At 37.9% G+C, this 14418-nt stretch overlaps 2 protein-coding genes across 2 annotated transcripts; one reads left to right on the forward strand and one right to left on the reverse strand.

Moving 5' to 3' along the window:
* Positions 1 to 590: 590 nt before the first annotated feature.
* LOC110686059 (putative pentatricopeptide repeat-containing protein At1g13630) lies at positions 591 to 13456 on the reverse strand. Its single transcript, XM_021862640.1, has 6 exons — positions 12770 to 13456; positions 9348 to 11418; positions 6014 to 6324; positions 5030 to 5179; positions 4100 to 4154; positions 591 to 968 (listed from the first exon to the last, which is right to left on the reverse strand). Exons 1-2 carry the CDS (start codon positions 13197 to 13199, stop codon positions 9437 to 9439), a joined length of 2412 nt encoding a protein of 803 aa, XP_021718332.1. The 5' UTR covers positions 13200 to 13456; the 3' UTR covers positions 591 to 968; positions 4100 to 4154; positions 5030 to 5179; positions 6014 to 6324; positions 9348 to 9436.
* LOC110686062 (UDP-glycosyltransferase 89A2-like) lies at positions 1623 to 4092 on the forward strand. Its single transcript, XM_021862644.1, has one exon. It carries the CDS (start codon positions 2100 to 2102, stop codon positions 3495 to 3497), a length of 1398 nt encoding a protein of 465 aa, XP_021718336.1. The 5' UTR covers positions 1623 to 2099; the 3' UTR covers positions 3498 to 4092.
* Positions 13457 to 14418: the final 962 nt, after the last annotated feature.

Here is a 14418-nt window from a genome sequence, read left to right on the forward strand (position 1 = left end):
GTTTCAATTTTGTTAAGTGCTGTATGTACACTAACTCTTGCATGTGTTCAACTTCTGTACTACCTCCGTTAATTATTATGTGCAACAAAGGAGTATTATTTGTGAGATATAAAATAAGCCTTTGTTGCATATAATAATTAACGGAGATAGTATATACTATAGTGAATGTCAATGTGTTGCTTCATACTGCCTCTTTTGGCCATTGCATGATAATTGCGTCATTTTCAATTTGATACCTTTTCACACTTTTGGAATGCTTTGGCACACCAAACTTTTTTATTTAATTATAGACAGTTATTTTGAAGTTTTATAAACGTTTAATATTTTTCTCCGGTCTTTTTTAGTTGACACGCTTTGACTTTTAACACTATTTACATACTGTACTTTAACTACTAGTAGCTTTTATAATTTATAGCTATAATAAAACTTTTTTTTTTATATTTTTTCATTATTGATAATTAGACATTTAAAAAGAACAGGGAAAGTATATTGGAACCCCACTCTCTCTCCTTTGTAATCACATGCGGATTTTTAAAATCCCCCATACTTCACTTCTTAGACTTTAAGCAAATAGGTGCAAATAAGGGGAATAAAACAGAAGTGTAAGTTCTATAGATCTTGAAATTTCTTTATAGCCTGTACATCCTATATGAGTATATTCTATGCACATAATGACAGCCAATAACTCTACTATTATTGGATATTTTTATCAACGGAAAATTAATCTAAAACTGTTAGAAGCCTTGACACGAATCAGAATTTAAGAACTCACAATCGTCATACGCTCATAGCTCTTATCAGAAGAGGTTGTAGAAAACCTCAGAAAGGAATCTACTTTGTAAACAAGCTGAATCACCTGAAGAAATGTAATCTTTGATTTGTGTACAATCTTCTGTTGGCAGTACCCATAACACTATAACAGCACCTTTCATGCTTGTATGTCGTATGGAAGCCTTTATGTCGGAGCCCTGAGGAAGTAAACATTTCTTAAACATGGTTAGTCGGGAATTCTTACACATACACTTATGTGATGTCATTTTATAGATGCTTCAAAAGCATTAACTAAAATGCAATAGAATCTGCAATTCAATATAGTTGGGATTTGGGAATGATTTAATTTTTGGTGGGAATCATTATGTGTAATAAGTTGTGCTGTTAATTTAATGAAATCTATTTAATTGTCTTAAGTATACTTAGTAAATTTTAAGTGAGGGCAGAAAAGTAATTTTACAAAAAAAAAACCATAAATAGATATTTTTACTTTGTTGCACATAATGTGTACTTTCCGTTTTTACAAATTGCTGCACAAAATAGAAAACGGAGGTAGCATATATCAAACTTCAATTGATTAATAGGCTTCGAGTTAATTTAATGCATGGCCAAAAATAAAAACAATAGAATAAACCTTCTCTTAACAACTCCGTAGGAAATTTTAAAATAATTGAGAAAGATAAACCGCGTTGTCTTTTTATGATGTATAGCTTCAATTTAAAAAGACCAGAGACTTGGATCTACCAAATAAGCATTTTCCATTCAGCTACAGTAGGTTTACCTTACCATCTCTATTATATACATATATCCAATTGAAAGAGACATTTAAAGAGGTATAATATATGCAGCACTAAGGGCTAAAGAAAGATTGTTGTGTTGTTTTCAATTGGCTTGACAAATGGCAAGATTGGAGTGTTTTGTAAATATTTTTGGGAGTCAGAAAATGCTAAAGTAACGCCAAATTGAGGCTCTACCAAACTCAGCAGCCAGCCACAACATTCTAAATGGATTTGAGGAGTGCATCTCGGACCAAGGTTTGATAATTAGAGGGTTGGCTACACAAGTGGAAATACTGAATCACAAAGCTGTAGGTGGGTTTGTTAGTCACAAAGATGGAACTCATTGCAAAAGAGCATTACGGCTGGCTTTATAGCTTTATAGCTTTAGCTCGGGCATTGGAGACTGATCAGTTTGCCAGCGCAAGGCTTTTCGTAGATGAATCATATCATCCCAAGAGCGTAGAATCCAAAATGTTTCTAAAAAACCTGTAGTTGAATTTCCTTCATCAACCTCTACTCATATAGTAATATACAACAAAAAAAAAAAACATGGCCGACACTGTTACCGCTGCTTCTGCCACCCATATTTTAGTCTTTCCATACCCAGCCCAAGGCCACATGCCTGCCCTGCTAGACCTGACCCACCAATTAGCTCTCAGAGGAATCAAAATTACAGTCTTGATCACCCCAAAAAACCTCCCTGCCTTAACCCCACTACTCTCAACCCACCCAACTTCCATTGACCCCTTAGTCTTACCCTTTCCTCCTCATCCTAAACTTCCTCTAGGGGTAGAAAATATAAAAGACATTGGAAATTCTGGTAATGCGCCTGTCACAGCTGCACTTTGCAAGCTAAAAGGAAAGGTCATTCAATGGTTCTGGTCCCACCCTTCGCCCCCTCAGGCTATTATCTCTGATTTCTTCCTCGGGTGCACCCAACATTGGGCAACACAACTAAACATACCTAGAATTGCATTCTTTACATCTTCTGCATTTTTAACCTGTATACTAACCCATCCATGGCAGGACTTGGGCAAACAAAATATTTCAAACAATTTTGAATTTTCAGATCTACCATCGTCGCCATCTTTTACTCTAGACCAATTACCATCTATATTTAGGAAGTTCAGGGAGGATGATCCTGATTGGGAGATTGTTAAGGAAGGCCTGCATGAAAATTCCAAGAGCTGGGGAAATGTTTTCAATTCTTTCTACGCCTTAGAAGGGGAGTATTTGGATCACATAAAGAAGGAACTGGGTCATGGCCATGTATACAGCGTTGGCCCGTTAAGCTTAATAGGCTTATCCAAGAGGGTTAATCCGGGTTTAGCTACCACATATGATGTGCTCAACTGGCTTGATACATGCCCTGGTGATAGTGTGCTGTATGTCTGTTTTGGAAGTCAAAAGCTGCTGACAGAACCTCAAATCAGAGCACTGGCTTTAGGTTTAGAGCAAAGCAAGACCCGGTTCATATGGGTGGTCAAGTCTGTCTCAAGTCAACAGGTCCCAGATGGGTTTGAGGAGAGGGTGTCTGGTCGGGGTATGGTGCTAAGAGGTTGGGCACCACAAGTTGAGATACTGAACCATAAAGCAGTAGGTGGGTTCATGAGTCACTGTGGGTGGAACTCAGTACTAGAGAGTGTAATGGCAGGAGTGATGATCTTAGCTTGGCCAATGGAAGCAGACCAGTTCCAAAATGCCAAGCAGTTAGTAGACTATGCAGGGTTGGCAATTCAGCTATGTGAAGGCAAACACACGGTGCCTAACTCGGATTCAATAGCTCAAATCATATATGAGTCAATTGGTCAACAGATACCACAGAAGGTAAGGGCTAAGGCAATGAAAGAGAAGGCATTAGAGGCGGTGAAAATAGGCGGAAGTTCAGCAGTTGGCCTTGATGAGCTGGTGAGAGAATTGAACCAGCTTGGAGTACCAAAACCTTAAAAAAAGAGGCTGCTATGGTAAGAACAATAAAACTGTCACCAGTTATAAGCCTCTTAAAACTTAAGTATAAGCAGTCATAAGCCTTTACAATTTATTATAAGAAGGATCAAGAGATTTTTAAGAAGAAAAAAAAAAGCCTTTGCGGCTGTTGCAGAGTAGATGTAAGCACAAAGGATTATCTTTGTACACATGTAAATCATTCACGTGTGTGATGCTGAGGCTTTCAGGCATGCTAAAAATTATTGTTTTATTAACGACATGCAGATAGCTGACGATTGACAACCCTATTGACCTTGTATAAAAGCAGCTAAGGTGGACACTGTTTTAACGAAGAGTAACTTCAAGTATTTGTCTCACAATTTACTCTTCAGATGAGAGTTTCATTTTTGTTTAGACCAGTATGTACATCCTATTTTCCTCAAATCTTGAAATTATATAAAACGTGTACATCCTATATTCCTGTGCACATAATGACAGCCAATAAGCTCGACTTTAATTGAATATTTTTATCTACGGAAACTTAATCTGACGCTATTAGAAGCCTCGACACAAATCAGAACTTGACACAATTAGAAATAAAGATCGTATAACAGTATATTTACCTATCTCTTGACTTCAGTTCTTGTGGCACAGCTTGTTCCACAGAGAAGTTACTACCTGAAATTTACACAATCATGCATCAAAAACAAGTTTCTTCATTGACTTGGATTTTCATTCATTCGTATTTGATTTCATAAAAAAGAGGCACCTGTAATACAATTTCCAATATCCAACTCAAAGCCAAGCTACCTGACACCCACCAGGCACCAGGTCCTCACAGGCTCACAGATCAACTATACTATTCATTATTGGATGAAAAACCAGCTTATGAACGAATTGAAGAGACACTAACCAATTGATATTTTTTACAAGATAAAGGGAAATACCCTATCGGAATGATTTCTAAAAGTCATTCACCAAACAAGTCCATCTTACCTTTCTCCTCCCATAATAAACTTTCCTTGGGGGTCGAGAATACATACGAAAATAGAGAACTTACTACGATTATATTAGTTTTAATTTGATTAGTCATTCCCTAAAGCAATCGAATGAAACTACTCTGTCCAGACACACCAACTAACAAATTGAAGTAAACAAGCTATGTGGTGCAATTGAAACATACATATTCAAGCTCCATAGAGCGTAGCTACACTACTATTGAAATTCATATACAGGCTCCTCAAAGCAGTAAGGTATATATTAAGCATATTTATTGTGAAGCCATTTTGAATATCAGGATGGCGATGACATTTTTCCAAGGTTTGTCTAGGCCACTATGGGCATGCTTTGAATAAAGGTGATGCATTAAGGGGGTAATAAAAGTCAAACAAGAGAAAATGAAGGTGGAAGATTCTAAAACCATTTACTTTCTCCGTGTGACTGCATAAGGGAAATGGACTGTTGAGAAATGTCAGTTGTACATGGTAGAGCCAACTCATTTATCAAGAGCCAAGACATGGACAACAACGTACGTCTTAAAAGAGCACACTAACCTGCAGATCAACTCTTTCTGAAAATTTGGATCAGAGCGCAGTTCAATGAGCTCGATTGCAGAAGTAACATGAGGCTCAGAATTACAGGTGGCCTTCTACTTGTTCCGCAAATGAAACATCTAACTCCAAAGATATACATATTACATATTCCTGAGGAAACCCATTAAATTATTCAGAGCATGAATTTACATATTTGACATAGGGTAAGATCAAATTTGATTAAGAATATTTGACCACCAGTGGGACACTCCATCATTCATTCTGGAGAGAAACAAAGAATGTAATAAGATACAAAGCCCACCAAGCCAGGCAATTTCTCTTGGTTAGGTGGGTGTGAGAAGAAAGCAGATAAAATCAAGTGTAAACCAATGTGAAAGAAAAAAAAAATAATAATAATCTAGAGCACTTCACTTTTGGTTTGTGTATAAGTGTAGAACACCATTCATTTCCAGCCAAACATTAAACCCAAATTAGTAATCTCTATTTATATTTTTCCTTCAGTTCCCCTAAAATTGCAACAAGGGAGGTAGGCACGGATTTTAAGATGGGGTGAGAGATTGAGAGAAATAAAGACTTAAACCCATGTGATGAGAAGACAGGGAGAGAAAGAAAGCATGTGCAAAAAAGGGAATATTGCAATATTTGTGAAACACCTAAAATGGTAATTGTTGCAATATTGGGAAATGGAGACAGTATAACATACCAGAACCCCTAAATGAAATCTTATGCATGAACCATGACAAATGCCACAGCGAATGATAGGACTGGTGCAATCATTCTACATTTAGAAGTCACCATAGAATCTTATTTAGTTGCTCATGCAACTGACCACTGGTTAGATATCAGATTCCATCAAGTACCAACTATTTGGATCCTACAGTGATGGCTTTGCAACATGATTAACAAAGTCAAATGGTGAGTGACTGACGGTGACAAAGTACATGACAATTCAATAACTTAATATGATTAGAATTACTTGATTACCTATTTTTAGAAGATAGCCAAGGTACATCTTGAACACCCAAGAATTCCAGCACAATGGCCTCATACTGAACATCCGTAGTTGTTGTAAGTTTGTAACTATAAACAGTATCAGCTTGATAACCATAAAACACATTCCACAATTTCTACATTACTATTGCACAGGTCCAGCTATTAATAGTAGTCTCTGCAGGACATTGTCCCAAGTAAAACCAGAAGAATGGTTTCAACAACTACTTTAATGATTTGCTCTTCTCATGGCAGCCATATGTATTCATATCTTGAACACATCAGTCTTGCAAGCATAAGTTCTCCTGCATGATGACCAGGCAAATAATTAGATTGCCTCCTAAAGTTCACACCTTCACAAGCTCTCAAGATTAGGCTGGATGATATAAATGCTGAAAAATAGCATACATAATCTATATATGAATCAAGGACATTTCTTCAAAATATCAGCTAACTCAAAGCACTTAAGATGATGTTGGTGGGGTTAGACCGTTAGATACACTGCCCCTTACGGCTATCCTTAAGAATTACAGAATGTTTACTTGATCCCAAACAATCACATTGGCAACAAATCCTAGCCTGTATAATAACATCCGTCCCTACTTTGTAGACATTACACCAAACTAAAATGCTATATCCTGAATGACCAGGAATATGATATGCGTTCATTGTCCAGGAATATCAGGCTTCATCCATCAAATGCATGATACACAAAGGCTAGGACAAGACTGTGTAACAATTGAAATTTCATATTAGGTTAATATTAACATTGGTTATATTAGGTTCCGATTGACATATATCCAAATTTCTAATTTCAGAAAGATGCCCAAGATAAATAGATAATCCTCATGCCTTCATGAAATCTGCCAATCATGCTCTTCAAAGTGCCTCAATAATAATCAAGAATTAAAATCTAACTTTATCCCAATTAAATGATACAAAGCCAGAATTCTCAGGGCACTTATCATTCAGGATTTCAGGGTCGCCTTCAGCATTTGACAGGGTCAAATCATATATAGCTAATGGAAAGTTGCATTTTAGATTCTCTAGGGAGTGATAATATTTTAGATCAGACCCATGGTGCAAACTTATAGAGTAATGCTCTAGTGAGCATCTTTTTACATCAGCATTTTGGCCCCTTAAGGAGCTAACTGCTACATCTGCAATTGAACCAAACACTTCTTTGTTTTATCAAAACTGCTTATTGCTAACGGTAGTGAAACTTAGTAATAAAATGTGTGTAGTACTTAATTGCTAGAAATTATAGATTCCAAACTAGCCCAAGGTGTTTACACACTCTATGTCCACCCACGGATTCTCCATGCAACCCAAAATATAAATGTCTATCCAGTAATCTCACTAAAGATTCAGCTTAATAAAACAGAATGAATAAATAAACATGTCAAGACAGGTAAGAAAATCAATGTTAAGAAAAGGTAAAATCTCCTCCATATACCCTTAACTGGGAGAAAAAAATATTAGGAAATTTGCCCCGTTCTCCCAAAATAATCCAACCTAACCCTGAATAATCCTAAGTTTACTACTTATTTTCTTATACCAAGCCTATTTGACCGGTTACCCTAACTTTAGGTAACTTTTTTTTCTCCTTAATTTTTCCCCTCCTTCCTTCTCCCCTCTTCAACTCCATTTCAAGCTTCTAGCCATTAACAATGGCTCCCTCACCTCTCTGAACCTTCCCGCCACCACCTCACCTCACCGTCAACCTACCCCCTCCTCTCCTTGTCAACCAACCCGCCCCACTACCCCCTCCTCTCCCTGTCAACCAGCCCGCCACGTGCCACCCCCTCGCAATCAGCTCGCAACTTAGCCGCCGCCACCTCCGCCGCCACTTACCCTACCCCACCCCACCCCACCCAAACCCGAAACCCTTCCCCCACTCCTACCCAGACTCGAAATCACCAACCCCACCTAGCCGAAACCACCAATCCCATCCCCACCCATACCACGAAACCACCAATCCATCCCCACCCATACCCTGAAACCCATACCACAAAACCCCAGCCCTACTTAACCAGAATTCGAAACCCCAACCCCCAACATTTTCCTTCTCTTCTCTCTCTCAATTGAATTTGGGGTTAAATTGGGGATGGTCATACGTCGTTGATTTGTGGGTGTTGTTTTCGATTGTGTTGTGGGTGGTTGTTGATGTTGTGGGTGTTGTTTGCGGTTGTGCTGTGCGTTGGTCGTGGATGTTGTGTTTAGTGGTGATGTTGGTGGTGTTGAGGTGGTTGTAGGTGGGGTGGTGTTGGTGGTGGTCCCGTGGATGGTGTGTTGAGTGGTTTTGGTAGGTGAAAATGGAGGACGGGAAAGGATAGAGAAACAAGTAAGGAAGGAAAGAGAAGTTTTTTTATAAAAAAAAAATTAAAAAAAAACAATTTAAAATAATAATTTTTTTGAATTAAAAATTAAAAATTGACCAATTAGGAAGTGGCACGTGGATGGTAACCGGTTGTAAAGGGTAAGGTGACCTACTTGGGTTGCTGGGAGAAAAAGTAGTAAACTTAGGATCATTCAGAGCTAATCGAAAGGTTGGATTATTTTGGGAGAACGGGGGGCAAAGGTTGGATTATTCTTGTTAAACTTTCCAAAATATTTAGAGAAACCTTGATATCTTTTACGACTTAAGTTTTCTATAGCAGCATAATTGAGCGAATCGAGCGACAGAAAATTATTATAATGACAGTGGATTTGTAATTTTCCAAGGAACGTCTCGTGACAATGTCAATGTCAATGTCATGGTACAGCTTCTCCATATCCCTGAAAAAGTATTGAAGTGCATAACATAACAATGAATTTTCAAAATACAAGAGTTGGTATAAGCTTTAAAAATAAAAATAAAAAAAAAAAAAACAGTGATGAGATATGTTGCCAAGAATTATCCTTAGAAAAAAGGAACAATTAAAAAGGTTAAATAACACCTTACAAAAAAAGCATGAAAAAAACTTTAAAAATGCTAGTTCATTAATGCTCTTAGTTTATGGAGCACATAAATTATTCGCTTTCCATTGCCACTGAGGCAAACAGTATTTTTTTTTTTTTTTTCTCTAAATTATAGAACAGAGCATGTATGCAGTTTGCAAATCAGCGTTCAAACCAATGAATAAATGAAAGGTTTACACTTTACAAAGCAAATAAGTTTTCACATCAAATGCAAAAGCCAACTTGTAAAAGATATCACCTAGCCATCTATACTTGAGAGGGAAAATATTGGACAGATCATGCCAGTGGTTGCATTAAGAAAAGTGTAAGACTGTAAGCTATATGTACCAAAAGTAGAAAGAAAAACATGAATGCAAGTTCTGCATACCTGACATGAAAACTCATTGCAACACCATCTCAAGTTCTCAACGTTCTGAGAGAAAGGAGCAAACAAAACTTTGCTTCTCATAGATCATATTATAAAAAGGTCTCATCCAATACTTCATAGAGAATCTTATCAGGTGAAAGTCCCTCATATAACATTATGCAAAGAAAAAGCTTTGCTTCAGTTAAGAATCCCCTTTTGCACAACCTATTTATAATAGCACTATAATCTTTGATGGAGACTTGATAACCATTTTGCAGCATGCAATGAAAAATTACGATAGCAGCAGATGTATCTCCCTTGACACAATGTGCTTTTATCAACGTCATGTAAGCAACCTTTGACAAACTAATCTGCTGATGTTGAAGAAAACTCATTAAATTGTCTGCAGCCTTTAAACCACCATATAAGCAGAGGCCATTCAAGAGAATATTATAAGTGACAGAACTAGGCTGAAGATTCTCCCTTATCATCTCATCATGGAGCCATAATGCTGTACTCAAGTCCTTAGCTTTGCAAAGACATTGGATAATGGTATTATAAGTTACTTGGTCTGGTTTTAGACCCTTGCTGTACATATTTGCTAGTACTTGAAAAGATTCCTGCCACATCCTTTGGTTGCAGAGACCTTTAATTAGAACAGTGTATGTGACATGAGTTGGGTTTACATTTTCTGCCATCATCTCCCGGAGCAGCTCGAGCATGGAGGTTATATTTTCATCTTTACAGTAACCATCCATAAGTGTGGTGTAGGTTATTGAATTTGGTACAAGTCCATGCACCTTAATTGTCTCAAACCATCTTCTAGCCTCCACTAGTCTTCCACTTCTACAAAAACCATGAATCAAAGAATTAAATGTGATTATTGTTGGCTCAATACCCTTTTCCAACAGTTGTGTGTATAACTGTACAGCATCTCCAATATTACCAAATTTCACAAATCCATCAATCATTATATTATACAAAACAACATTGAAAGATGAATCACATCTTGTCAGGGTCTCAAAGTACACTATTGCCTCTGGCATCAACCCCTTCTCACATAGGTTCGAGAGAATTGTTCCATGAGAGACAAAATTTGGAAAAATTCTTCTTGACTGCATCTCACCGCAAAGTTGTATAGCTCTATCAACTTCCCCTATCTTGCAAAGGCCTTGTATAAGTATAGAGTAAACAACTAGATCCGGTTTTAGCCCTAGGCCTTCCATCTCCTCAAGCAATTTAATTGCCTTGTCAAATTGCACCGTCTTACATAGACCATCAAGCACAATACTATAGGGGATAATGCTTGGTGGAATTCCCTGACAAACCATCTTATGTAGCAGTCTATGTGCTTCATCCAAGTTGCCACCCTGGCAATATCCACATACCAATACTTTATATGTAAAATTATCAGGCTTCAAACCCTTGACCATCATATTCCGAATGATCTGCTCAGCCTCACTAACCAAGCCAAGTTGATGAAACCCTTTGAGAATAGTATTATAAGTCACAATATCAGGATCAACACCATTCTTCTCCATGTTATCTATAAACATCAAAGCTTCTTCTATAGATCCTTCCATACATAATCCGTCAATAAGGATATTATAGCTGTATATATCAGGGAGAATCCCATACTTTAGCATCATGCAAAAGAAAGACTTTGCAATATGAACAAGTCCCATTCTGCAAAAACCAGACATAAGGGTGTTGAATGACACAATGCACGGCCCACTCTCCTTTCGTTCAGTCTCTAGCCAAAATTTTACTGCTTCGTGAAGCAGTGATTGCCTGCAAAGGCCATCTATAAAAATGGGATTTGTAAATCTGCTCTGTATATCTCTGGATTTTATTTCATCATATACATTCCATATTATATCAGTGTGTTTCATGTTTTGCAACAAGCTATTATAGGTGTATATTGATGGTTGCATATTCAAAATCTTCATCTTTGCTAAAACAAAAAGGGCGTCATGGGCCATATCACATTTTGAATAACAAAAGGCCACCATGTCCCAGACAAGACTAGTCGAATTCCAGTCCCTGAAGCTGTTATCAAGAAGATCACAGGTAAAAGGCGCAGAACCTGACCCTAATCACACCAGAAATAACCCATAAACAGTAATGTAAGATTCATAAGCCACTTCTCTAAGCAGAAAATAACAACAATAAACACTATAAGCTGATGGATCACTACATCACTAAATAACAACCTAATAGCAATGTTACTATTGGAAGATTGGAAGGTCGGGAAAATTTAATGCAAGCAATCTTATCTCTAAGAATTCAACCAACGGAATTCAGTAGAAAGACTGCTTCGTCAGGATGTTATAGGGAATTGATGATTATACTATTAGTAATTCAAAAATGCAACCCAGCGGTAACCCTCCTCAGTAGGAAGAATAATGTGTTTGCTTTTTCCAGTAGGGTAAATAGATGCTACAAGCAAAACGTAGTGATAGTTGGCTTGAAAGGAAGAATAGATCATTGTTAGTGGATAGATTAGGTTCAAGTACAATCAAATTCTGAAGAATGACTGTTTGAGGGAGGAGTCCATAAATACCTTTCCAAATGTTAAATAAGATATTCAATGCAAGATATTTAGATGAAGTATATATAGGAAGTCTATCTTTTACATGGCTACAAGGAGGGTGTCAAAGAGGTCAGTTCTATGATTACTATGACATATTTTGAGCGTCATTTCCATGGGGGTGTATCTTATAATCTACTTATGTCATAACTCCTATATTTAGAGCAACCTGAGACATGCCTTTCGCTTATTTAGCCCTTAATACAGGATCATTCAAGTCAAGTTTTTTTGTTATTAAGATAGGTGAGAACAACCGTTCTTCGCTAGTAGATTTTCACCAAGAGTTCGGATAGTTTAATTAAATAGATGGTCATTCAAAAATCTCCCGACAGAGACAGAATGAACTGTATAGCTCATGCAAGTTGCTCATGCAAGTTACAACTCCACACCGGTGTTGAAAGTGATCATGACAGGCTTTAAATTCAGTTTGGTGAGAACCAATGGCAAAATGGTTATATAATCTAAAGCATAAAAATAAAAGTCATAACTCACGCTCTGTAATTTGCCTTTTTCTGGCAGTAACTCAAGGCTTACAGAAGATTGATTCTACTTTTAGAGGCACAGATAGGAGCAAAATATGATTCGGATTCATTTAAAGCTGATTAATGTGAGCTATATACAGACAAGTATAGAATTGCAAAGCAATTGCTTAAATTCTCGTGAAACCGACACGAAAACAGGAAAAATGTCAATGTTCCAACATGAAATTCAATCGCAATAAGAACATTAGCTATTGAATTGCTAAAAGCTGTAAAATCATCAATCGTAGATCAATTTACATCTCCAACATAAATTAATTGATCAAACAAAATAAAGCTCCAAAATAATCACTCATTAAATTAAAACAACTGACCTTCATCTTCTATAATCTTCTTAATAAGATCCTGCAAATGCCAAATTTGGCGCATATCGGCAAGAATATGAGCCACAATAAACACACATTTGGTCGAATGGCGAAACCCATAATCAATCTTCAAAAGGGAATAAAACCCGATAGCCGATCCCGGGCTTTCGACCTTCAATCTACCAATAATCTGATCAACAGTATCAGAATCCAACTTGGAACCAAAAAGGCCATGAAAATAACCGCCAGACACAAATTGATGGAGGCCGAAACGTCGTAAATTGTAGAGGATTTCAGAGACTGTGTTATTGGGGGTTTGGATTAGGGTTTTGGGGGGAAGTTCGTCGGAAATAATGGCGGCGGAAGTGGAAGTGAAGGAATTAGCGAGACAGCGAGGAAGAAGGCGGCGGAGACTACATTGATGGAGACGATAAAGCATGGAAATTGATGAGCTTGAAGGTTATCAATGGCGGAAAGAAGGAGGAGATGGTGAGAGGTTGAAGGGAGAAATGGGGGCGGAGAAGAGAGAAAGAGGAAGAGAGAGAAGGAAGAGGGCATTTGGGGTTTAGGGTTTAAGGAAGCCGTTGAATTCCCGGCAATTTCAAAGGTACTGGTGTTACATGGGAAAAATGATGACACCGACTTATGGACCATGTTTGTAGTCACTCATTTTGCTGTGACTGGTGAGAGTCATCCGGTGAGGTAGTATGCGGCCTAGTGTCAAGCCTAACTGTCATGGGTTGTCTACTCGGCTTATGGTCTAATCAACTTTGATTTGGATGACTCTAAGCAAGGGTCATGCTTAGAGGTGGCCAGTGGGCCGGGTTGGACCCAGCCCATCCTAACCCGCACAGCTGGTGGGTCACGTGGGTCCGACTCGGTTTCAACCCGACACAGCCCGGCACAGCTCGGATTTAACCCGGGTTGTGTCGTGGGTCCAAAATTTTCGACACAACTCATTTCAACCCAGCTCGGTTTTACCCGTTTGATTCGACCCAACTCGCACAACCCGTCTTGACCCATTTAATTCGACACACCTAGCCCATGAACCTACCTAACCCAACCCACCTCGCACAACCCAGCCCGCATGGCCCACCCGCACGCATGACCCACCCAACCCGCATGGCCTGCACGACCCAACCTGCCCAACTCGCACGACCGCCCAACCCGCACGGCCTAACATCCATTTTTAAAAAAAACGGCTAGTTTTTTGTATGTAACGGCTAGTTTTTTTAGTGTATGATCTTCCCTTCAATTTTCCCTATAAATACCAATCCCATTTCACTCAAATTTCCACACAACTCAAGCTTTCTTTCTCTCTTACTCAAAAATTCTTAATTGTTTTCAAATTCTCAAGTGTTATATAGAGTTTTATTTTTGTTAAAAAAAATCTCCTAAATAGTATTATTAGTATTCTTAAGATTCTAAAAAAAAAGTTCTTCTCCATATTATAATTAGTAATCATAAAAATAAAAAATAAAAATGGGCTCAAGAGGAGGAATGGGAAGGAGTCAAAGTGGTGGTCGAAGTGGTGGCCAAAGAAGTGATAGTGCAAATTTTTCGTATGAAATTAATACAGAAAATTTAAACCAATTTGTCAATGAATATGGAGATTATGGTTTAGGAGATAGGCAAAATATTCAAACGTCTCCACTACA

This window comes from Chenopodium quinoa, unplaced genomic scaffold (genome assembly GCF_001683475.1).
Source record: "Chenopodium quinoa cultivar QQ74 unplaced genomic scaffold, ASM168347v1, whole genome shotgun sequence".
Lineage (NCBI taxonomy): Eukaryota > Viridiplantae > Streptophyta > Magnoliopsida > Caryophyllales > Amaranthaceae > Chenopodium > Chenopodium quinoa.